We start from the raw sequence: 26,204 nt of genomic DNA, 5'->3' as shown, positions 1-26,204 counted from the left end.
TATGTGATTTGGGCGTTTTTGTCATGATATCTGGATAACAGAGAGCGAAACGAACACCGCTGTAATCCCCTTGCCCGTGAATACCCAGCACCGATTATGGACGCTAAACTTAATAAGCAAGTTAATGCGGTGAAAATTACGTGTATGTTTTTTACGATCCAGGCCTGGGCCCGGCCCTTTTGCTTCCTTGATGCAAGAATAACACGCAATTGTGACTCACTGTGTACACACATCGGATAATCCCGATTTCTAAAATTGTCTTATTAATAATTTGCCAGGCCCATGTTTTTATGAACACAATGACATTTGTATCAAGCCCATTGAGGTCATTATCGACTTTCTGAGAGGTAGGACGGGAATTCGAGAGATTAGCCCTGGCACAGCCTTATGTATGTCGAGATATATGACGTGTTTTGGCAGCACACCAAAAACAGGCAGTCATCAAATTGCGTGTGTAGACAAGTAATGGGCGTATTGTGACCGTGTGTTCCGTCGGTCATGTTAAAAAGAATCTCTGATGATATATATATATATATATATATCTATGTCAGCATTATGGTATAAAGTTGTCATTAAACTGATCATGATCGCAAACGTCCCCACTGCCAACGCTGTAATGGTGTGTACTAGGTTATTGGCCTCTCTCTCTCTCTCTCTCTCTCTCTCTCTCTCTCTCTCTCTCTCTCTCTCTCTCTCTCTCTCTCTCTCTCTCTCTCTCTCTCTCTCTCTCTCTCTCTCTCTCTCTCTCTCTCTCTAAATTTTGATGCGCGCAGAACATTTTTTCAAGCGCATGTGCAGTCTGGAATAGACTATGCATCAACCCTTTGGGATTCTGCAAGTGATGCAGCTTTAAGACCCCTAAAATCTTTGCACAGAGGCGGAGTAAAAGTTGTTCTACTGAAAAACAGCACCCTCTACCAGACCTGTTTACCCTCCCGGATTGTCCGGAATTATTACGGATTTGGGGTCTAAATTCCGGTATTACGGAAATCTACCGAAAATTCCGGAAATTGCGGTCGAGAGAACCTTTTTCCTGCGTGAAAATTCGAAGTCGAAATTGTGGTAGTCACCAGGACTGTGATTTCAAGACTGACCGAAACAGCCTTTTCTGCGCATGTGCACAGCAAGTTATTTGTCGGATTCCGCGGTTTTGAGATCGACATTGGTCCGATCTCTGTGGGGACGAAATGCCAACCAAAAAAGCGAAAGTTGTACAGAAATATCGGCAAAACTATTTAAAAGTCAAGTGGCGGTGTCTGGTGAAGTTTAAGAAGAGCAAACCACATTCATTTTGGTGATCGACTTGAGATCAGTGCAACAACAAAGCTAGAGTCACGTCGCGGCACGTGTCCCGAGGTTAGACGCAGCATTAGTTTTAACAAAATGCAGTACACAAATGAACATGGAAACAAACAAAAACACGAAATTATGTTTGGCAAAACATAAGCCTGCTTCGCATCGAGTTTATTTGACCTAGGTCTCTACTTCCACAGAATCAGTCTCCCAGACCTGCGAACCGATCTCTCACTACGGTCAGTCACACCAGAGACATAGATGTAGGTCTATGGTGGCGCTCATCAGTGACTTGTGCTGTTGCCGAAATTCAAGTCTTTCTGAGTCTAAAACTGATCTCCATTAATATTTCTCCAATATAGCAAAGATCACAGTTCTTTGAATCGAAAAACTTACAACAAAATGTTTAAATGAAATAAACGAATCGGTCCTCTATAATTAAAGGTAGCTTCTGGAGAGATCGAGTTATTATGACTGGTTTTAATGCAGGATGTCTGATGTGACAGAATGTAAGGTGGTTTTGTTCACATGCATCTTGACTGTAAATAGTCTAAGGGCGGAGTAGGGGGGTGGGGGGGGGGGAATGTTACAGGGGTTCCTGACCCCCCCCCCCCCCTTGCTGTCAAAAAAGCAACAAAAAACACAAAAATTCAGTCTGTGGAAAAAACAAACAAAAACATTTTCTGTGTGTGAAATTTTTGTTGTTGTCCGGAGCAGATATCAATGAAGATAAATAGCCATTATTTAATACTAACTTTAAAAGAAATAACGAGTGGCTGCTGACACCAGTTTATCATGTTTAAAATCAAGGATAAGCCACACATTGTTAATAAAATAGCTAAAATTCGTCAGCCAGACCCCCCAACCCCCGGACCCCAGGTTGTACCCCCCCCCCCCCCCCACTCTAGCTCTCTTGCTCCGCCCCTGAATACTGGTTTTTTTGGTTTTTTTTAGATAAAGTAAACTTGTCTTTGTTAACTTGCATATATATCAGGTGTCTTGTGTTGTGTGTTTGTGGTGTGTGTGATCAAGCTTCTGTGTGTGTAGTACAATACTGTTAAACATGGTTATCAATTTTGTACTTGTTTTGCATGGTAGCGCGCGAATTAACGTTTCGTTTAATCGTTTTCGAGCTGGTTTATGGTTGATAAAAAAGATTACTCAAAGATGCCTCAAATTACGGAAAAGTACCAGTTGCATTCCTGATTTTCATTTGGGGGGGTAAACAGGTCTGCCTCTCTAATCATGACTACAAAAAAGCTGAAATTCTTCCACTTTCATCCAGACTAGCGTTTAACAAGGCAAGGTTTATGCATAAAATAGTTCTTGGACATGTACCAGACTATTTAACTAAAAGAATATTATTAACTGAGACTTCATCAAGCCGCACGAAGAAACTAAATGTTCCCCTCCCTAGAATTGACTTGTATAAAACTAGTCTGGCATACTCAGGTCCATTTCTGTGGAATGTTTTACCAGTTTCTCTCAGACAGCCACTTTCTGTTGCCAGTTTTAGAAGACATACTTTTTTGTATATGCTTTCATCGTCGTGTGGCACTTAATGCCGCGATCAGGTACTGCTGTTTGATAAGTACATGAAGATCTACTAGTATAATCATTTCATATAATCTCTCTCTCTGTTTACGTTGTTCTCTTCATGGATTTTGCACATACATTATGATTATGTGTACAATGTGTACATGTGTGTGTGTGTGTGTGTGTGTGTGTGTGTGTGTGTGTGTGTGTGTGTGTGTATGTGTGTGTGTATGTGTGTGTGTGCGTGTGTCTGTGTGTGCGTGTGTGTCTGTATGTGCATGTGTGTCTGTGTGTGTCTGTGTGCATGTGACCGTGTGTGTCAAAGTATGTGTTTTAATGACTATGTTGGCATGTATGCTATGAACAATTTTTTTTCTTTTTTTTCTCTTTGTCTGATTTAATAACCATGTTTTTATGTTTTTGTTTTGCTTCTTCTCCTGCTTTAATATTATGCACTGCTTAATTAATTCCCTCTTGGGCGAGGGCTGGATGAAAAAAGATCTTTGCTGTATCTACTCCATTACCCTCGAAAAATAAAGTTGGTTCGTTCGTTCGTTCGTTCGTTCGTTCGTTCTCTCTCTCTCTGTCTCTAGCGGGGTTTTTTTGTGAGTATTTTTACTTTCTTTTTGTAATTTTTTTAACTTTTTTTTTATACTAATCATGTAAATATATATAGAGAGAGAAAATTGCAAATGCAACCCATCTACATGACACCAATATAGGTCCTGTAGTTGCGACATCTAGCAATCCTCTTATCTATTTACTTATTTCTAGTTTATATTGTGTTCACACCGACTGCGCCGCGAAAGGTGCTACTCCCATTGGTTGACTGCCCCTGCCTGCCGGAGTGCAGTTGGAGGGCTTGTGTGTACGCAGGGAATGTATATGTCGTGCCGAATTCACGTAATTGCCGATTCCGCATAATGGGCAACATTTTACATAATTTATGAATGTACGTGTTTGGTGTGTCTCTGTGACGTAGATATTTAGACCTGTAAATATAACAAGACGTACGTGCTGTATATATATTGCTATTATGCTCTCTCTGTACAAATCTGAATCAACTCTTTAACCTTTGGTTTTAAAAAGTGGCTCTGAAATGTTATCCCTTTAAAAAAAAAAAAGAATTTCATTCGAAACTAAACATATACTTATACATTTCTTTACCCCCAACGCTTATTGGAGACACTGGGTTCTTGCCCAACCCAACAAAATCTATATTACGTGGAGAAGATTTGATTTATCATCATCACTCTTACCCACCCCGTCATCCTCCCCTTGTCCTCGCTTTTACCAGCCTCTTAGCGTATCATCAACTCATGTCCCTAAAACGAAAATTTCATGTGAGGACGTTAAAGACCCCTAGTTCAGTTTCTTTGCGCTTTTGTTTCTTTTTCCCTGTTTGGTAAGTTATTCGAACGTTTACTTCATGACCGAACATAACAATTACAAAGATGACCCAATGGTCTTTTAAGTGTACGGACAGACAAACACTTATGATACCATTGTTCTTGCCAGCTACTTTCATTATCTGTATCGTAAGTGTCTGTCTGTCTGTTTATGTCAGTCTCGCTGTTCTTGTGTCTAAGAGAGAGTGACAGACAGACAGACAGACAGACAGACAGACGTGTCATCACGGATTCAACACTTCCGTGAATTTTACAGCCCATGCAGCCATGCTTCCTTTTGACGCACGATCTAGCCCGGGAATTCTGAACGTATGTGTCGATTTTACATCCTTGTTTTAGTTTAGATTATACAACTAAAATTCGTTTTCGAAACTGTTATGCATAACACATGTTCGTGTTGTGTTCCCTGTTGGTATTTTTTTCTTTCTTTTTTTCTCATTTAACTATGCATTGTATCAAAGTGCTGGGTACAGGGCAGATCTACAAGAGCCAAAATGCGTCTGTCACTAAGGTCACAATGGTATTTCTTTAAAAACTAACAAAAAAACACCAGCAGTGTAAATTACGCAAGAGCTGATGGATTGTAATGTCATATTCTTCTTCTTCTTCTTCGTTCATGGGCTGAAACTCCCACGTACACTCGTGTTTTTTGCACGAGTGGAATTTTACGTGTATGACCGTTTTTTACCCCGCCATTTAGGCAGCCATACGCCGTTTTCGAAGGAAGCATGCTGGGTATTTTCGTGTTTCTATACTGACCCACCGAACTCTGACATGGATTACAGGATCTTTTTCGTGCGCACTTGATCTTGTGCTTGCGTGTACACACGGGGGTGTTCGGACACCGAGGAGAGTCGGCACACAAAGTTGACTCTGAGAAATAAATCTCTCGCCGAACGTGGGGACGAACTCACGCTGACAGCGGCCAACTGGATACAAATCCAGCGCGCTACCGACTGAGCTACATCCCCGCCCTGTAATGTCATATGACATTCAAGACTGTTGAAGCTAGTATGCCACCAGACTGGAACATGGGTTAAAATTGTAAACTACACAGAACGCATTTGTGGTTAATGCTACCGTCAACACCTTCGATGATTGTGACATACAATGCAGGTTGAAGGAGGTCGAGAGTGTTATTCAAGATGATGTTGATCTGCCGACTCTCTCTCTCTCTCTGAACCAGTGGGTGGGGTAGGGGGGATTTTTTTTTTTTTTGGGGGGGGGGGGGGGGGGTGAGATGTGAGAATGTCAGGGTTTTGTTATGGGCGCTTTCTCACCTTAAAGTTAATGTTAGCCCAAATCAGTTGCTCTTGGTGGTGGTGGTCGTCATGTGTGTGTATGCTTCTTTCCCTGTTAAATTTGTGTCACTGTCAAAGATGTTGCTGAGATTGAGAGCATTCGGTCCAATACAAAATAACAACAACAAAAAACTGTTCCGCGATTGGTGATTGCTTTTCTGGGCGATTAGTTTTACTTTTATGTTTGGTGTTTCAGATGTAGGTGTGCTTGAAAAACGAAACAAAACACGGAAATAATTTCTGGTTTCCCTGTTGTTGTTGTTGTTGTTGTTGTTGTTGTTGTTGTTGTTGTTGTTGTTGTTGTTGTTGTTGTTGTTGTTGTTGTTGTTGTTGTTGTTGTTGTTGTTGTTGTTGTTGTTGTTTATATATACATCTATATATATATATATATATATATATATATATATATATATATATATATATATATATATATATATATATATATATCAGGTACCTTCCTCTGTTTGTAAACGTTCGTTCAAACCACCACAGAAATGTCCAGGCTTTTATTTTTTTTAAATGTTCTTCTTTCCACTTGGACACTTACCAAATGTACTTAAAGCGTGCAGAATGGGACGTTATTGCTGTCATTTTTGTATACATGTGTGTGTGGGTGTTTTTGTTGTAGTTTTTAAAACTTTTTTTTTTTTAGTAAGTTACAGGTAAAGAGTAGGTAGGAGCGCACTGACATTACCAGCGGAACTGTCTTTTGTTACTGTGAGAGTAATGCTCAATGCACTGTCTTCGATTGAAGTATTCAGCGTAATGACTGACCGCCTTGAGTGTTTTTTAAAGTTATTTTGTTCATTTTTTACATTTAGTCAAGTTTTGACTAAATGTTTTAACATAGAGGGGGAATCGAAACGAGGGTCGTGGTGTATGTGTGTGTGTGCGTGCGTGTAGAGCGATTCAGAGAAAACTACTGGACCGATCTTCATAAAATTTCACATGAGAGTTCCTGGGATTGATATCCCCGAATGTTTTTTTTCTTTTTTTCGATAAATGTCTTTGATGACGTCACATCCGGCTTTTCGTGAAAGTTGAGGCGGCACTGTCACGCTCTCATTTTTCAACCAAATTTGTTGAAATTTTGGTCAAGTAGTCTTCGACAAAGCCCGGACTTTGGTATTGCATTTCAGCGTGGTAGCTTAAAAATTAATTGATGACTTTGGTCATTAAAAATCTGAAAATTGTAAAAAAAAAACAAACATTATAAAACGATCCAAATTTACGTTTATCTTATTCTCCATCATTTTCTGATTCCAAAAACATATAAATATGTTATATTTGGATTAAAAACAAGCTCTGAAAATTAAAAATATAAAAATTATTATCAAAATTAAATTGTCGAAATCAATTTAAAAACACGTTCATCTTATTCCTTGTCGGTTCCTGATTCCAAAAACATATAGATATGATATGTTTGGATTAAAAACACGCTCAGAAAGTTAAAACAAACAGAAGTACAGAAAAGCGTGCTATCCTTCTCAGCGCAACTACTAAACCGCTCTTCTTGTCAATTTCACTGCCTTTGCCATGAGCATGAGTGGTGGACTGACGATGCTACGAGTATACGGTCTTGCTGCGTTGCATTGCGTTCAGTTTCATTCTGTGAGTTCGACAGCTACTTGACTAAATGTTGTATTTTCGCCTTACGCGACTTGTTTAACAGTTCTTTTCATGTGTGTTGTGAGGTGCTGATCTATGACATAGTTTTGCTCGTTTGTCTATTTAGGCGTATAGATTAAAACCGAAACTCTGCTTTTATCTCAATTGTTTCTCTTTCATTCGCAGACAAATCTGGGCATGGGAACGAAGAAGCAACTACAACTCAAGCTACCAGTTTCTCCTGTGCTGACAACGCTGTTACTTTTGTGTGCTGTTGGAGACCCAAATCAAGTTCTTGTGATTATACCAAAATTGGGTGTTGTCTGTCTGTACGTCCACTTTGTGCGTTTCATGGCTTCTGTTGGGATGAAAGAGTCCAGTGAAAGGGAGATTTCAGCAAATGAAGAAGCAGACAATTGTTCTTGTCAAGAGAGATCAACATCAAATCATTGCAACAATGTTGCCATAAAAACCATTATGCGAAAGTTTTGCAACAAGAACATGAAAATGGAAAGCCACAAATGCGTCGCTGATTCGCCCACCTTTCAAATAGTCGAGAAGTTTGATGATTCATGTGAACATACTCACAAGGAAGACGTGTGTTCTGCTGGCGAAAGTTCTTGCGTGAACATCCATGACCACGAATCTACTATTTTTCCAAATGCAAAACCTTACAGAGAGTGTGTGAAGTTTCGCCCGTTCACAGAAATGCGAGGGCCTACAACAAATGATGGCGGTGAACGTCAACATCTGACTGTGGAGATGCACAAAGAAGGTACAGAGAATGACGAGGAAAAACCTGCAAAAGAAGACGATATAGAAAAGGATCAAGACTTAGAAGTCGGAGAAGAAGAAGAACAGCAACAACTCCGATTGGAGAGAATGACAATATCTGATATCGTTGGCCATAACGGCCAGGATGAGGACGACGACGACGACAACAGAGATGGCAAAGAAGACAAGAAAGGAGAAGAATGCAGTGGTGAAGAGGATGAGGAAGAAGACGATGACGAAGAAGAGCAAGACGAAAAGGATGAAGGAGAACTACTTCCTATAAATCATTATGCCAGACAAGATGAAGAAGAAAGAACACAACACCAGCCACAGCAACCAGGACATATAAACGTCCTGCTATTCAGCTGGAGCAGTGAAAGAGCCTTCGACAAAGAAGAAATTAGAGAGCAAGAGAAGAGAAAGATTTTCCCAGATCGTCCAGACACAGATGAGTATGTTGAAGGACATCATTTTGTGCATGTTACGTGTTCGAAACGAGGAGTCGCTTTCAATCCTGTATTACAGTATTCAAGATTGGAATCGGAATCGGAACTCAGCTCACATCAAATCAGAAATGGCAGAGACGAGCCGATACTCGATGCTGAGCTCGTCGGGGATTCAGGTGATGTTTTAAAGTTAGGCCAACACATGTGTCCGGACACAATGTGCAGCGTCAGAGAGACTGGCGTAGAACCAACAATGACAGTGTTTAGAGATTGTAATCAGACATTTACTTCCCTGGTTTGTAATGACACTTCATTTCTGATATATGAAGTTGCCGAGAATTATAATTCTGAGTTGTGTGGTTTGGATGCACATTACCAGGAGCCTTTGGTATGCCTTGAACATGTTACTGCTTGTAAAAGACATCGTGATATTGCCTTATGCTCCACCATTAGCATTAGTACCAATGTAGTGTGCACTGGAAATATCGTAGAAACAGCTACTGCGTCAGTACAACTACAAGCCACACTAACTCACCACCCTGGTTTCCACGGGCACAGTCGCTACGAAATCTTGTATGCAAGCGAAGGTTTCCCATGGGGAGAGCAAACTGCAGGTCAACCTCACAAAAGAGTTGAAGGTGAAGAAGGGGAAGACCAGAATAGCGGAAGTCCTGTAGGTGACGATAAGTATGACAAGGAATGCCCTCAAGTATTTTCGAGTGGAGATTCACCTCTTATAACCGTCAGTCCGATTCACGCAGGCAACACCAGTCCTGTTGACGTGTTCCCGGTCGAAGAGACTGGCCTAAAGGATGGGGATGAAACAAGCTCTACTGACTCTCTACCTACATCATTACCATACTTCTATTCACACTCACAGATTTCTGACACATTTGGCGCACACGGCATGAATCAGTTCAAAGTCGGCCCTGTTTGCTACAGAAGCGATGGACTTTGGGAACAAGCAGAGAATGGCAGCGTTGACAAAACAACGGATATTGGCGTTACTGATGCAACTTACTTGGAGAAAGGTTTGCATTCCGGAGAAAGAAACGATGAAGACCAGCCATTGAAGAAGGATCCCCGCGAGCCGCGGGCATCACCACTACAGACGCAGAACTACCCCGAAATGAGAGCCATGGAAAAAGAGATCAGACAATTTGTTTTGCAAGATGTCCAGAAAACCGAAAGAGCGGTCAGGGACTTGGAGACGAAAGTGGCCGAGCTTCATGAATACCAGCCAGCTGAGCTGAAGACAAATGAGAAAACGACGAAAGACGCAGAAGAATGCGACTGTGACAAGTCTGATGAGCTTCGGCGGTATTTCTCCCCACCTCTACGTCTAAGTCCTGAATTTCGCGAATGGGCTGTTGGAATGGTTCGATCCCCATTTAAACAACAGTTCCAAAGTATGCAGCAAAGCGCATCTGTGTCAGCAGGTCTAAAAAGCGAATGGAAGCGACTGGCCACCTTTTGCCACTATGAAGCTCCAGCAGGAATATATCTAATCCCCATCGCAGCAGCTGGCTTCTTTCTCGTCAATGAAGTCGACGCTTCAAACAGCAATGACGCTAAAGTAGAGTGCGCTTTCTGCACAGTTGTTGTAGTTATCAAGCGTTTCTGTGGCAGAAATGCTATGGCCCTTCACGCTGAACTGAAGCCACAGTGTCGATTCGTCCGTGGAGAGGACGTCGGGAACATTTCCATTGCTGAGGCGGCAGAGCGCTCAGGTGCCGTCTTCGTGGAAAAGTATTCAATACCTGCAGGACATGCTTCTGATGGTGAGTAACGTAAATTTATAAAACTTTCTTTGTTGGGATTATAGTTTGGGTGGTCTCTATGGTTATGGTGGTGATAATGAGTAAATAAAGACAGAACTTTGATATGGACAAAATTGGCATTGGTTTCACGAGTTGCAGTGTAACTTTTTACATGTCGTACATGCTATGTACATAAAACAGTAACATGCAAGAATTAGGCAAGACATCGGTCCGGTTAAGTGATGCATGACACTTTGAAATAAGCAACCATCCTGGTTGGGTTTCTAAAAAGTGATGTATGAAACTCTTGACGCTTTGATGAGTCCGTTTAATACATGGGTTCTGATTTTTTTTTTTTTTTCGTGTGATGAATTGGTCAAATGACATGTTCTTTGTTGTTATACTGATTCTGATCAATTTCCTGTACGTTACTGTGATAGTAGTGGTATGTCTGTATAGTTGTGTTGATGTCGCTCGTTTTTTAAAAGCATATGTGGGGTGATTATACCGTAATACGTTTGGTCGGTCTTCTTCCCGTCCAGACTCAGTAAACTTCTATTTCTCTCCGTCTTTTCTTAATTGTTTTTTGTGCTTGTTCATTTCCACCTGTCTCCTCGTGTTTGCCTAAAGTCGCAAACTGCATTTAGGTCAGATCTGTTTTTGTCTGCTCTGCTCTTGTCATTGTTCTTTTGTTGTTCTTTCGTATTTATTTTACTTCTCGAAGACCGGTAAATCATTTTTATCAAAGTTATCTTAATGTTAGCACTAAAACAATTGGTGAATGTTAAAGGGTAGCCCTATGAGGTTTGTAGCACCCTCAGTCCGTGGCTCAATTTTCAATCAATCAATCAATGAAGCAGTCAGTCAGCCATTCTAATGCTCCTTAAATATTCCCCTCACCACCTTTTTTCTTCGACTTTAAAACAAGAAGCAACACTCTACTAGATCTAAGTGTTGTCAGTGCTTCTGCCTATTTGTGTTATATCCCTCTTACTGCATTCGTAATTTAAGTCTTTCTAACCATCGTTCCTCTTCACTGCAGCCACCCAAAGAAGCCTCCAAACCGCCACAAGCCCAGTAAGAAGAGATCATCTGGCCGAAGTACTGGCAACCGACTCCGAACCAACTGCTGCTGAGGAGCCTGCAAGTTACCCGCTGTCTCTGCCGACCGACAAGCCTGGATCAGTTTTCTCCTCCCTGCCTGCAGACATAGAGGGTGCCTACCCTAATGGGAACAACGACAGTAGCAGGCTCAGGGACACAGCAGGACCACTACTTCAGCGGGATGGAACACAAGGTTCAGGTTCTCGAGATGTCGGAGAGACTGTGGCTGATTCCAGGCCAGCTTTGGCGGCTGGTACTGGTGGAAGTCATCTGGCTGCTTCAGCATCCGCGACAGCGCCCAGTGCCGGTATGTTGCTCATTTAATGTTATTATCAGTGATAATCGAAGGTACACTTACTTGGAGCAAGAAAAGGAAGAGAGCATACATGTACCATCAATAACACTTCAGCAGAATATATGAATAAAATACACACACACACACACACACACACACACACGCACACACACACACACACACACACACACACACACAAACACACACACTTGATTATGATTTCATACTTCCATGCAGGAGAAATGTAAATGGCAATTGTAGAGGAAATTCTAGGTGAAAGTGCACTTTTATTTACTGCACGATGGCACGAAATGTTTTAGAAGGGCAAGAAAGCTCTTGAATAATCAAAGGCAGATATGTCCTGTGGTGATTGCTTCAAAGGGCAGAACGTCTTGCGCGGATTACCCCAAAGGGCAGAAATGTACAGTGGCGATTACCCCAAAGGGCAGAATTGTACAATGGCGATTGCTTCAAAGGGCAGAAATTTACAGTGGCGATTGCTTCAAAGGGCGGAAATGTACAGTGGCGATTGCTTCAAAGGGCAGAAATGTATGGTGGCGATTGCTTCAAAGGGCAGAAATGTACAGTGGCAATTGCTTCACAGGGCAGAAATGTCCTGTGACAATTGCTTCAAAGGGCAGAAATGCCCTGTGACGATTGCTTCATCAAAGGGCAGAAATATACTGTTGTTAAGATAGCTTCAGAGGGAAGAAATATCCTTTAGTGATTGTTTCAAAGGGAAGCCTTGCCCTGTGGTGATTGCTTCAAAGGGCAGAAAGTCCCGCAACAATTTCCACAGAGGGCAGAAATGTCCTGCGACGATTGCTTCAATGGGCAGAAATGTCCTTTGGTGATTGTTTCCATGGGCAGCCGTGCCCTGTGGTGATTCCTTCAAGGGCCAGAAATGTCCAGTGACGATTGCTTCAATGGGCAGAAATGTCCTTTGGTGATCGTTTCCATGGGCAGCCGTGCCCTGTGGTGATTCCTTCAAGGGGCAGAAATGACCTGTGATGATTGCTTCGGAGGGCAAAAATGGCCTTTGGTGTTTGTTGCAAATGTTTGGTCAATATTGCTGGGCAAAATGTTCTGTGATGATAGCATGAAAGGTCACAATTGTCCTCTGGTGATTGCTACAGTGGCAAGAATGTCTGCACAAAATGATAAGAGCCTTGGGAATAGATATATATGGTATGTTGTAAAGTCATTTTCAAGGATATGCGTCCACATACGCGGCAACTTTCTGTCAGCTTAGACAGCAGAAACTCCGATGTCTATGCAGAGATGCTCTTGAGTTAGACAGAAGTACAAGGGCATAGATGCTCCTGTGTTTAACAGGTAGGACAGAAATGCCCTATCAAACAGCAACATTCAGCACACCCGAGCCCCAATCCTCCAGCTCTGGCACCGCAACACCCAGCCAGACCACCACAGCAAACCAGCCAGCCAGCAACCAGACCAACGGACCACACCAAACCGCCACAGTGTCAGCTGGTCCCGTGACCTCTGGAGGAACAGCACGTGAAGCACCCCAGAGCATTGCACAAGGGTCAGAGGGCGTGGAAAGAAGCCAGATCAGTGGCAATGGAGGTGGCACTGACAGTAGTGGTCGCTCTGAGAACGGCACGGAGAGACAGGTCAGTTGTGGTTTTAAAAGGATATCTATGTTATTAAGCACACAACCCGATGCTCCAAACTGAAAGTTTGTTTGTGTCATTGAGCAAAGAAGAAAAGTGTTCCCACAGTGTTACGAAAAGCTGTACTCTGGACATGATTTTTGGACACAGGTCTATGGAGTTTTCAGCCTTAGCAGTACCACGTGTCCGAACATCCTGTCCATATGCTCTATTGGGTTCACTGCTGTGAAGGGCTGACTGCCACTCGCACAGTCTCCATTTTAATACCTAACCAGGAAATCTGTTTTGGCACCCTCTGACGAAGGGCCTTTCTGTTAGTCGATAACCACCTGTCTGAAGAATATTTTTGCTTTGCACAATGATACCAGCAGATGTAACAGGAAGCAAGTGACCGGACAGTGTTAATTTAATTATCATGGGTTTGTGTGACTGTGTCTCAGTCTGTGTGCTCTGATATGGCACAGAGGTGACTAATGCACTTTTAATTAGTCTGTTAGATTTTCCTAGTAACATCCAGGCTCTGGATACACGTATACGTGGTGGCAATTATCTTGGCGCGTGCTGTTTGATTTATTTTTGTCCAAGTAGTTCCTTTTAGGAAAATAACATACTCTTTGTTCTTGCAGCTGGATGCTTTGTACAATAAGAGGTCAGCATATCCAAAAAGGAAGGCTGATTGAACATGCAGTTTAGATCTGTTTTTGAATGATCGATTCCTGTTGTATAGATTATACCTCGATCTAGTAGTGTTGCAAAATTGATAGAGAAAATGTTCAAGGCAAAATCAGCAGGTGAAACAACTGTTGCAACAGCGACAGAAACAACCACAACTACAGAAATTGCAACACATCAACGTCAAGAAGTACCAATACTGTGCTGGTAACGAAGCAACTCAAACTGACGAAGATGCTATTATCACACATTTATAAAAAAATAAACAAAACAAAACAAAACCCACAAACAGTGACCAAAACAACTGTCGTCAAAATTGACAGTGAGCCCAGTTGCTACAATGTACACTGAAACCAACCACGAGAAACGCAAGAAACTGCCGACGCTGCTGTCATCACACCTACATGTTCGAAAAACAAAACAACAACAAAACTCGCAGTGATCAGAACAAATGTCAACAAAAATCACAACGCAAACAACCCACACTAATGTCAAGAATGACGTTCTACCATCACACGCAAGAACACAGGTGAGACCGTCATTTTCAACTCCTACATGCTAACAATCAACTTAAATGCTTGCATCACCTTATTGTTTTCAACCAGAATTCCAGTTTAAAAAAAGAAACATTTTTCAAGAGTGCTCATTTCTGTTCCACATCATATTTGCCAAATTTCAACAAATGCTTACTTCTTCTAAAAACACAGTTGGTAACATACGAGGAGCTGGGCATATTCTCCCAAAGACCGAAGCGACCTGACATGGCTGTGACACAAGTGCGCATCAACACTTTCGAAGGCTGGCCCCACCAGGCTTCACACCCGAAGGAGGAGATGGCAGAGGCTGGATTCTACTACACTGGTAAATATCTGATTTCATTGTCGGGTGGGTTTTGTCTTTCTCACTCTCAGTCTTTCGCCTCTGTGAGGACGTAGCTCAGTCGGTAGCACGCTCCGTCGCGATATAACCTTGAATGGTTGAAAACGACGTTAAACACCAAATAAAGAAAGATAGCACGCTGACTCTGTAAGTTCCTCCCTGTCAGCGTGGGTTAGAACCCGTATTTCCTGGCTGCAGACTCTTCCAGGTGGCCAGACACCCTTGTGTGCATGCAAGCACTCGATACAGATTCCAAGCTCACAGCGAATTAGTATCAGGGCTTGGAATACACGCATGCATCGAACAAACGAAGATTAAAAAACCCATCGCTGCACACCATCCTAAGTAGTAAGAGAAGAAAAAAACGGAATTCCCTTCAGAAAATTCCTCAATGACAAATACCAAATCCGAATCAGTTAGTTCGGTTCCCACCTGCCCTAACTTAAAATATACACCCCCCCCACCCCACCCCCCTCCCCTCTCTCTCTTAATTTTCTTTCTTTCTTCCTCTATCTCTCACTCTTTCTCTCTCTTTCTCCATCCCCCCTCTCTCTCCCTCTCTCTCCCTCTCCCTCCCCAATGTCAGTGAATGTTTAGAAAGGCAAAATTACCATACAAGGTTCTGATAGAAGAAGAGTGAGAACTTGATTTGATGAGATTTTGTTTCAGCGGGTAGCAGCTATTCTATTTGGTGCTTCGGTGTTTACCGAGGAAGACTCTAAGATACCAGTTCCAACTTGGTTTATCTTTCTTGTCATTACAAACGAGATATCTCGCCATTAAAGTGGTAGAATATGAAGACTGACCGAATTTACACTTCTTTAAAGGACACTAAAGGCAAGGAATACCTTGCTCATTTGAATGGTCTTTTCTTTGGTGGTTGTGTCATACCTGGATCGTCCATTTTCAGGCCATGCGGACCTTGTCAGATGTTTCCACTGCAAAGGAGGGCTGAAAACATGGGAAAGTTCTGACCAGCCGTGGATCGAACACAGCCGCTGGTTCCCCCGCTGTCCGTTCATCAAGCTGTGCAAGGGACAGAAGTTTGTGCAGGCGGTGCAGAAGCTGAACGACCCAGACACTAGGCCCACGGTAAGGGGTGGTGTGTTTGTTCCTGTGTGTATGTCAAGAACGGCAGGGCAGCATGACCACAAGGGTGTTGTATGATGTTCCTTATCCTGTGTGTATGTCTGGAACAGGATGGTAGCATGACCACAAGGGTGTTGTATGATGTTCCTTATCCTGTGTGTATGTCTGGAACAGGAGGTCAGCATGACCACACGGGAGTTGTGTGGTGTGTGTGTTCCTGTGTGTATGTCTGGAACAGGAGGGCAGCATGACCACACGGGAGTTGTGTGGTGTGTGTGTTCCTGTGTGTATGTCTGGAACAGGAGGGCAGCATGACCACATTGGAGTTTGTGTGTTTCCGCATATATGTGTACGTCTGTGTGTGGTGTTGTGTGTGTTTGTGTTTGCATGTGTGTGTTTCTCTGTGTGTTGTGTGTGTTTGTGTCTGTGTGTGTGTGTTTCTGTGTGTGTTTGTGTCTGCGTGTTTCTGTGTGTGGGGTTTGTGTCTGCGTGTTTCTGTGTGTGGTGTTTGTGTCTGCGTGTTTCTGTGTGTGGTGTTTGTGTCTGCGTGTTTCTGTGTGTGGTGTTTGTGTCTGCGTGTTTCTGTGTGTGGTGTTTGTGTCTGCGTGTTTCTGTGTGTGGGGTTTGTGTCTGCGTGTTTCTGTGTGTGGTGTTTGTGTCTGCGTGTTTCTGTGTGTGGTGTTTGTGTCTGCGTGTTTCTGTGTGTGGTGTTTGTGTCTGCGTGTTTCTGTGTGTGGTGTTTGTGTCTGCGTGTTTCTGTGTGTGGTGTTTGTGTCTGCGTGTTTCTGTGTGTGGTGTTTGTGTCTGCGTGTTTCTGTGTGTGGTGTTTGTGTCTGCGTGTTTCTGTGTGTGGTGTTTGTGTCTGCGTGTTTCTGTGTGTGGTGTCTGTGTGTGTGTGTTTCTGTGTGTGTTTGTGTCTACATGTGCGCGTTTCTCTGTCTGCATCTGTGCATGACTGTGTTTGTCAGTGTGTTTGCTTGTCCACATGTGTCAGCATGTGGTTGTTCTTGTACTTGCGTTTTATTTGTTTGTTTGTTTGCTGCATCTCTAGGTTTATAAATCTAACTAGCCAAGTTTCGAGAAGCAGCAATATCAGCAGAGTGGCTCCACTATTAGGACAGCCGTAAGTAAACTGGTTGATGGGCATTAGTTCACAGTAGTAATTGCTGTTAACTCATGTAATATTTACTCATTTAGAGGTATCGTAGTTTCACAACCCACTCCCCCTCACTCACACATGCCTTCTGATTAGCATCAGATTTGGCCAAAATAAAGGACTGCTGTTATCCAGATAATATTTTTCAAGAAGCATATGTACTTTGAGTATACTGGAGTTGCAATTTGTCATCATATGCTACGCCATAGTGATTGAATGTTTAATCTCGTTGAGTAAAGCTCCAACTCTGGGACTCTGGCTTGTGTTGATGCAGATCAGAACTGTGACTTGCATGAGCAGAATTTCGTCAACATAATTTATTGACCGTCTCAAACAAGAGCAGCTTGATTGAATTTTTACCTCAATATATTGTCTCCGGAAGATATGTATGGATGATATGTAATTGTTTCAGATCACTGAAAGTGACGTTCTGGTGGAAATCAGGAGAATGGAAGACGAAGAAAGAAGCAGTCGTAAGTCGAGAAATTCTCAGTACTTTCATGCTCAGTAACGGGCTCTTTGTGATTCTCGTCATTTAATTTCATAAATCACATAATTGACAACGCAAATCTGATATCCAGTCACGGTTTTGACACGAAGGAGTCGTATATGGTCAAGAAAACCTTAAGAAGCCTTGTTCTTTCTGTTTTTCTGCATGCACATTTTAACCGATATAGGTTTTTTTCTGTGGGTTTTCTTCGCTCACATTCGCTTACTTGGGATCAGTGATTGAGAATGTCATCCAGTGTCAAAACGTCAAAAGCAGTGAAATTGACGAACTTTGTACACGAGTTGTTGAAGTTAACTGAAGCCAAAGCTCTGGTTGCTGCTAGCTTTCCTCATTGAGGAAACGATCAGAATTCCCAATCAGTTGTATACCAGGGCTATGAAAATGAGAGAAACATTAATGTAGACCTGAAAGATGTGGCCAATACTGACGATAATGACCTGTTTTAGTGCGTGATGATGTGGTGTTGTTGGAGAATTTGCCCAACCCCAACGCTCCGGCTGATCCGGTCGATGCAGTTCTTGCCAGGACTGGTCTGCGTGTGGACGCTGACGTCACTGAGGCCAGCATGCAAGGTATGACGTCACCATGTTATCTCTCTCTCTCTCTCTCTCTCTCTCTCTCTCTCTCTCTCTCTCTCTCTCTCTCTCTCTCTCTCTTCAGTACATGTATTATCTTATCTTTTCTCTCTCTAACTTTCTCTTTCTCTATCCCTTTCTCCGTCTCTCTCCCCCTTTCTTCATCTCTCTCCCTGTCTTTCTGTATGTATGTCTGTCTCTCCCCCCCCTCTCTGTCTCTCTCTGTCTGTCTGTCTGTCTGTCTGTCTGTCTGTCTGTCTGTCTGTCTGTCTGTCTCTCTCTCTCTCTCTCTCTCTCTTTCTCTCTCTCTCTCTCTCTCTCTCTCTCTCTCTCTCTCTCTCTCTCTCTCTCTCTCTCTCTCTCTCTCTCTCTCTCTCTCTCTCTCTCTCTCCTATTTTCGAGTCTCTCTGATTGGATGCTTCGTCTCTGAGATGTTGACATCCTGCTAACAGACTTGTGGAAACTTTACAACACAGATCACACAAGATTTTAAGTTCTGGCGTCTTTTTGGTATGTATATATGCGCCTTTTTGTCTTGTCTGTCTGTCTATTTGTCTGTAAGTTGTTGTTTTTTTCTTCCTGCACAATCCCCTCTTGAGAGTGTTCAAACTCAGCATTTCATTGTTGACAGAGGTTGCGGAACGCTTGGCAGAGGAGAATGAGGAGCTGACGAGCAGCACTCTGTGTAAAATGTGTCAGACGAACGAAGTGAACGTGCTCTTCCTGCCTTGTGGCCACCTGGTGTCCTGTGCACAGGTATGTTCTAGGAAATGATGACAGTGAAACTCGCAGACGAACATGCTTTGACCATGCCCTATTGTGTGTTTTTTGTGAATGTTTTTGTTGGTTGGTATTCTTATTTATTGATTGTTGATTTTCAGACGAGTATGTACCTTGTCCTTGCTTAAATGTTATTTTTTGTATTGATTGGTTGTTGACTTTACTTGTCCTTTGAACCCGAGAGGGCCATTCAGGACTGATTCCGCTTTGTTCTTTTTGCTCTTTCTGTTGTTGTTGTTGTTGTAGTGTGTTTATCATTCTGTCTGTTGTGTCAGCAAGTCTTTGTTATCGTCTTTCTCTGTTATTTTCTTGTTGTTAACGTCTTTCTCTGTTGCCGTTTTTACTACTACCACCCTCTCTGTGTTTTATGTTGCATAAACAGTTTACATTTTCAAAATTCACTTGCTCATTATATTGCATCCTTATGTGGAAGTTTATCGATGTTTGGTGAGTACAGTTCATTGTACAGTAGAATGCAACAGCGTTTCTAATTTTCTCTGACAGTGTGCACCAGCCCTCCGCACGTGCGCCATGTGTCGCCAGCCTGTGCGGGGATCTGTGCGTGTCCTTCTGGATGAGAAAAGAGAAAGTGAGGAAGCCAGACAACAACCCCCAAGCGGAGCTGCTGCTTCTACCCATTGAAATTCATAACGAAAAGCCTAAAACGTTTGGTTTCCTTGCCCGAAACTGAACGATTAACACAATACATGCACGAGCACATGCATAAACACTCGTAAACACACACACACCCACACACACACACACACACACACGCGCGCACACACATTTTTCACTCACTGTCCGAGCACGCAATATGTTCCCCTCTTTGAGTTGTCAATGTAATGAGACAGTGTGCCTTCCTTCGCAGTTTTTTTGGCAAGAAAAGCAAAGAAACACTGTCACTGAAAAATTTACCAAAATTAAAGCGCAATTTGGCAACTGAAACAACGAAAAACAAATGCATATGTGATAAAACACTGCACAGCGTCGGTGTTCAAAGTAGCATTGTAACGTCATACAGTTTTTCTTAATTTTGGGTCGTTTACATCGTTGAAATCCTAATCTTTTCACTCGCCTTATGAATAGTGTGAGTGTGTCTTGGATTATAACAAACCTTGTATTGGCTAGAGGCATTCACGTATAAATGTTATTGTCAAAAAAGTGAGAACTAGTGAGAACTTCATCTTCAAGAGGACACTGCACGAGACGGTGGTTAAGCTTGTCCTTAATGTGTCTCTACTTCTCTAAATGTTACGTTGGATAGTTTATTAATTTGTGAGTGAAAAGCGCGTATAAAGCCTACCCTTTTCTATTTTGGTAGACCAGCTCGATTGAAAATTCCATGGTCGATTTGGAAAGAAACAATAAGAGAACCAGCGACACTTCAAATGTTGTCAAATGTATGAATAAGTCATTTTTTCTCATCTTAAGTGTGGTTCTGAAGAGTAAAACAAAAAAAAGCGAAAAAGACAACACAAAATTTCTCCTTGTTTTAGCTGAGAGAATTTTGTGTGAGAACATTGTGGGATTTAACATTTTTGTGATCATGTCGCTTACTAGCTGCTGCTAGAAAACGGCATAACAAAACCACCCCCTAGACGTTCTACAGCAATGGGACGTAAGCCATGCTGTGTTTTCAAGAATGGCATTTCAGCCAATAAAACTTCTATAAGGCACCGACATTAAAACCAATGGTGTAGATCGTCTAATTCAAACATGATGCAAACATCGTGTGCGTTTCTGATAAAACAAAATTGGCAGTTACAGGCACATGCACATAGGCTAGCTAGTCTAACCTCATTTGAGCACAATGTCGAGATATATATGTCCTTTTTTTGTTAACAACATTTGCACTTGGCTTTTTCTGAACCAAAGACTTGCCAACGATCTCCTCCTTTTTAAAATGCGAAATACTCAGATGTAAATATCTGTCTCGGATGTAAACTACAACAAAAAGTGTCCACATAACGCGTTTGGCAGCTGAAGGGATATTCTGTGATTCAAACATCTTGGCATTTAACTTTTCGTATCTTTAAAGACTACGTTGGTCAATATCGCTTGTCTGATTTGATTGCCTTAAAGAGCACACTGCTTTTGTTGTTGCTTTTTTTCAACTTGTGATGCTGGAGTTTAGTTAAGCATTGCCCCCTTGTGCTTTTACTACAACCCACTACCCCTACGTTAAAACACTGTAAAACAACAACTAACCATCACCAAACAACAGACAGATGAATCAAGTCTTTTTTGCTTCTTATGAATGTGAAAAGTTTGAGCGGTGAGTATTATCATTTTAACGAGAAATTACCCTCTTGAAATATGTTTTCGTTTAGTGTACAGGATGTTTTTTGTATATTTTGAAGAAGTGTCACTACACTTTTGTGTGCGTCTGTGTGTCATTTTGTTTGTTTGATTTTTGAGTACTTTGGACATAACATTAACCTGGTGGTCGGATTTCGAAATGGCACGGAGCTTCTGTGGCCGCTGACGTTTGTAAATGTTTCGATGTTTAGTTTACTGATCGGGCTGTAGTGTCTGCTATTAAAGTACTACGATTTGTGTATTACATGGTCCTTCCTATATATATATATATAGTCAACATTTTACTCGATGTATTGCGGTTCAGTGGGAATTGAGTTTCAGTCTTTCATTTGGCGAATTGACGAAGTGTTGTCAGTATCGCTTTCTGCACCTCGTTTATTTATGTATTTTGCGTTTAAACAACAGAGAGGGACTTAAAGGATGTTCTCCCTCTTTTATTGTTTTGTTGTTGTTTTTGACGTTTTCTTTTCACGTTTTGTTGTGACTATTGTATGACTGTAAATAAGGACTACATTACAACCAGGATAATTTGTCTATGATCTACAGTCCCCGGCGAAAGAAACGCAACTCATTCGCGCCCGCTGTTGCGAGTGATTTTTCGTCATTTTCAAATTGTCGTAAAATATGAACCAGATAAGATAAATCAAAAAGAAAAACAGATTCGTAGAGGATAATTTACTGGCTGTACGACAAGTGCATAGTATTTAATCGTTTTTATCGTTTACTTGTTCATACATTGTGTTAAACAGGGTAGGGGTCAAGCGAATCGTGATTGCAGGCAAACGTGTCTCTTCAACATGCTGAGAAAATCGTAAAAATGCAAATAAAATTACAAAAAAATAACATTTTTGGAGGAAATTCATTTCTTAACAGCACCATTTCTTTAGAATTATTCGCCAAAGCGTTTAAGACTAAAATAAATGAGCAAAGATCACTTAGACAGTGTTAAAAAGGGTTGTTTGGCAAAAGCTTATTCGCACGGAATCGACGTGATGATTTCTTTAAAAAAAACAGGTGTTATTTGTGGCCAAGTGTCTGATCTACACGATCAAACTATAACTAGAAACAAAAAAGTGCGTTTTTTGTTTGTTTGTTTTTTACATCGATCGATTAGCGATAGTGATTCGTATGAAAATACTATGAAGCCAAACGCATACGTCCCCCCTCCCTCAACACATATTTACACACACATGCACACATATACACACACGCATATGCATACACACACACAGACACTCACATCCATCCATACAGATAAACGAAAAGACAGATAAACGAACAAAGTCGCGATGTGCAGAAGCGCTACGCAGTGCTGAAATGGACGCCAACTGTCACTTTGATGATCGCTGTCCCAAACAGTTTGTCTGTCACTATTTCTCCAAAGTTATATTTCTCACATTTAAAACAACGGACACAGACACAAAGACACACGCACACACAAACACTCATGCACGCACGCTCAAACATACACGGACAGACGCACGGACACACATGCACACGCCGGCCCGCCCGCCTGAAGGCACAACCACAACTCACACACACGTAGGCACACACACTCTTGGCCACAAATAACACCTGTTTTTTAAAGAAATCATCACGTCGATTCCGTGCGAATAAGCTTTTGCCAAACAACTCTTTTTAACACTGTCTAAGTGATCTTTGCTCATTTATATTAGTCTTAAACGCTTTGGCGAATAATTCTAATTAAATGGTGTTGTTGAGAATTTTTGTTGTTGTTGTTGCATTTTTACGATTTTCTCAGCATGTTGAAGAGACACGTTTGCCTGCAATCACGACTCGCTTGACCCCTACCCTGTTTAACACAATTTATGAACAAGTAAACGATAAAAGCGATTAAATACTATGCACTTGTCGTACAGCCAGTAATTTATCCTCTACGAATCTGTTTTTCTTTTTGATTTATCTTATCTGGTTCATATTTTACGACAATTTGAAAATGACGAAAAATCACTCGCAACAGCGGACGCAAATGAGTTGCGTTTCTTTCGCCGGGGACTGTAGGCCTACAGATATTTTGCTTGATGTACCAGCGTCTAAGATTTTGCTCTTTGTTCACTTTAAATCACCGATTTGTTGGGTATTTTGTTGTATCAATGATTGTTTGTTTTGCTTTTCTTGGAGTTTGGAGGATTACTATCAGATAAATAAATACAGTAAACAAACAAACACGGAGTAATGTTTGTGTAATATGATTGGTTCTGCAATAAAAAGTTTGTTTGCTTACAATGACTTTCATTGCATATATATATTCGTTTGAATCTAGTACTTATACATAAGTTGTTGCTTTGTACATACTTAATGTGATTATATACCGGGAGATGGTGTTCATGTAGGTTACGTGTACATGTATGTTACACGTTCCTTTTGTCGAGCAAAATATCCACGAGAAACCTATTTTTTGTCCTTTTGACACTCGTGTGTTGGACTCAGTAAAAACGAAAAAGAAGGTTTGGTCGGATAGTTTGGAGTGTGTAGTTTGACATTTTGAAAACCTCTTGCATTGTAAATATCAAGAATACTGACGTTTTTTGTAATGATCTGGGATTTTCTCCAAAGTGGTTAATTTGTACATACTTAATGTGATTATATACCGGGAGATTGTGTTCCTGTAAGTTACGTGTACATGTAGGTTACACGTTCCTTTTGTCGAGCGAAATATCCACGAGAAACCTATTTTGTGTCCTGTTGACACTCGTGTGTTGGACTCAGTAAAAACGAAAAAGAACGTTTGGTCGGATAGTTTGGAGTGTGTAGTTTGACATTTTGAAAACCTCTTGTATTGTAATCCTTATTATCTGGTATCTAGAAAAGATCAAAGATTTGGTATGAAATCGTGACATCGTTCAGGCCACAACTTCAAAAATAGTTAGTGAATGTTAGTTTACTGAAAACAATCGGGAAAACGCCGTATTAACAGTCACCTTTTGGGATTTTGTGTTCAGCGATGTCCACGTTCGTACCAAACGGTGACGCAGCACTAACATTATTTTACTGTAAAACGATTTCTGTGAGAAGTGTCTGAGAGACTGTAACTATAATACTTATTCTGGATGGTTGAGGAACAGAGTGCCCCCCCCCCCCCTCCTTTCTCTCTCCGTACTTTAGTGTACGCATAGGCAGTGCATTGGTAATCAGTATGAAGATATACGAAATGCTTAAAACAGAGCTTGTGATATAATGATGATAGTATTTTTTTTTCATCAGCTTGAATTACTGTATTGCATTTGCAGTGAAAGATCTTCTGACCATTATGCCATCTGTTACTTGAATTACGTACAACATATACACAATGCCTCAAAATTATAAAATGATCGTTTTCTGGTCTTTTGTTAAAAACACCCAATGGAGTGACTATTTTTGGTCAGTTCTGTGCACTAGCTTCAATGGCGCAGAGATGTTTCCAATTAGTGCATGGACTGACTTAAATACCCGAAACTAAGACATTAGTATTATGTGCAATGGTATTCAGGACACAAGATTTTTCGCTTTTTTCTTTCTTTTACCACGTTCTATTATTCGCCTCTTTTTTTCTGGACGTTTCCTTTTTATATTTAGTCAAGTTTTGACTAAATATTTTAACATCGAGGGGGAATCGAAACGAGGGTCGTGGTGTATGTGCGTGTGTCTGTGTGTCTGTGTGTGTGTGTAGAGCGATTCAGACTAAACTACTGGACCGATCTTTATGAAATTTGACATGAGAGTTCCTGGGTATGAAATCCCCGAACGTTTTTTTCATTTTTTTGATAAATGTCTTTGATGACGTCATATCCGGCTTTTCGTGAAAGTTGAGGCGGCACTGTCACGCCCTCATTTTTCAACCAAATTGGTTGAAATTTTGGTCAAGTAATCTTCGACGAAGCCCGGACTTCGGTATTGCATTTCAGCTTGGTGGCTTAAAAATTGATTAATGACTTTGGTCATTAAAAATCTGAAAATTGTAAAAAAAAATAAAAATTTATAAAACGATCCAAATTTACGTTTATCTTATTCTCCATCATTTGCTGATTCCAAAAACATATAAATATGTTATATTCGGATTAAAAACAAGCTCTGAAAATTAAATATATATAAATTATTATCAAAATTAAATTGTCCAAATCAATTTAAAAACACTTTCATCTTATTCCTTGTCGGTTCCTGATTCCAAAAACATATAGATATGATATGTTTGGATTAAAAACACGCTCAGAAAGTTAAAACAAAGAGAGGTACAGAAAAGCGTGCTATCCTTCTTAGCGCAACTACTACCCCGCTCAATTTCAATTTCACTGCCTTTGCCATGAGCGGTGGACTGACGATGCTACGAGTATACGGTCTTGCTGAAAAATGGCATTGCGTTCAGTTTCATTCTGTGAGTTCGACAGCTACTTGACTAAATATTGTATTTTCGCCTTACGCGACTTGTTTACATTTAGTCAAGTTTTGACTAAATGTTTTAACATAGAGGGGGGAATCGAGACGAGGGTCGTGGTGTATGTGTGTGTGTGTGTGTGTGTGTGTGTGTCTGTGTGTGTGTGTGTGTGTGTGTAGAGCGATTCAGACTAAACTACTGGGCCGATCTTTATGAAATTTGACATGAGAGTTCCTGGGTATGATATCCCCGGACTTTTTTTTCTTTTTTTCGATAAATACCTTTGATGACGTCATATCCGGCTTTTTGTAAAAGTTGAGGCGGCACTGTCACACCCTCATTTTTTAATTAAATTGATTGAAATTTTGGCAAATCAATCTTCGACGAAGGCCGGGTTTTGGTATTGCATTTCAGCTTGGTGGCTTAAAAAGTAATGAGTGAGTTTGGTCATTAAAAATCGGAAACTTGTAATTAAAATTATTTTTTTATTAAACGATCCAAAAACAATTTCATCTTATTCTTCGTCATTTTCTGATTCCAAAAACATATACATATGTTATATTTGGATTAAAAACAATCTCTGAAAATTAAAAATATAAAAATTATGATCAAAATTAAATTTCCGAAATCGATTTAAAAACACTTTCATCTTATTCCTTGTCGGTTCCTGATTCCAAAAACATATAGATAT

At 41.1% G+C, this 26,204-nt stretch overlaps 1 protein-coding gene across 2 annotated transcripts in view; it reads left to right on the top strand.

The window, feature by feature from the left end:
- LOC138956282 (uncharacterized) overlaps positions 1–23,887 on the top strand; it is a 43,236-nt gene extending 19,349 nt beyond the window's left edge. For both annotated transcript variants that reach the window (XM_070327679.1, XM_070327678.1), the window contains exons 2-10: positions 7,334–10,148; positions 11,170–11,538; positions 12,862–13,160; positions 14,540–14,693; positions 15,622–15,803; positions 17,369–17,429; positions 17,914–18,039; positions 18,674–18,798; positions 19,327–23,887. In XM_070327679.1, the coding sequence (XP_070183780.1) occupies positions 7,346–10,148; positions 11,170–11,538; positions 12,862–13,160; positions 14,540–14,693; positions 15,622–15,803; positions 17,369–17,429; positions 17,914–18,039; positions 18,674–18,798; positions 19,327–19,464 (4,257 nt within the window). In that variant the 5' untranslated portion in view covers positions 7,334–7,345 and the 3' untranslated portion in view covers positions 19,465–23,887. The remainder of the gene's footprint in view (positions 1–7,333; positions 10,149–11,169; positions 11,539–12,861; positions 13,161–14,539; positions 14,694–15,621; positions 15,804–17,368; positions 17,430–17,913; positions 18,040–18,673; positions 18,799–19,326) is intronic.
- The last annotated feature ends 2,317 nt before the right edge of the window (positions 23,888–26,204 follow it).

Source organism: Littorina saxatilis, unplaced genomic scaffold (assembly GCF_037325665.1).
Source record: "Littorina saxatilis isolate snail1 unplaced genomic scaffold, US_GU_Lsax_2.0 scaffold_309, whole genome shotgun sequence".
Taxonomy (NCBI): domain Eukaryota; kingdom Metazoa; phylum Mollusca; class Gastropoda; order Littorinimorpha; family Littorinidae; genus Littorina; species Littorina saxatilis.
Note: the sequence above shows the minus strand (reverse complement) of the source record. Positions and strands in the feature narration are given on the sequence as shown.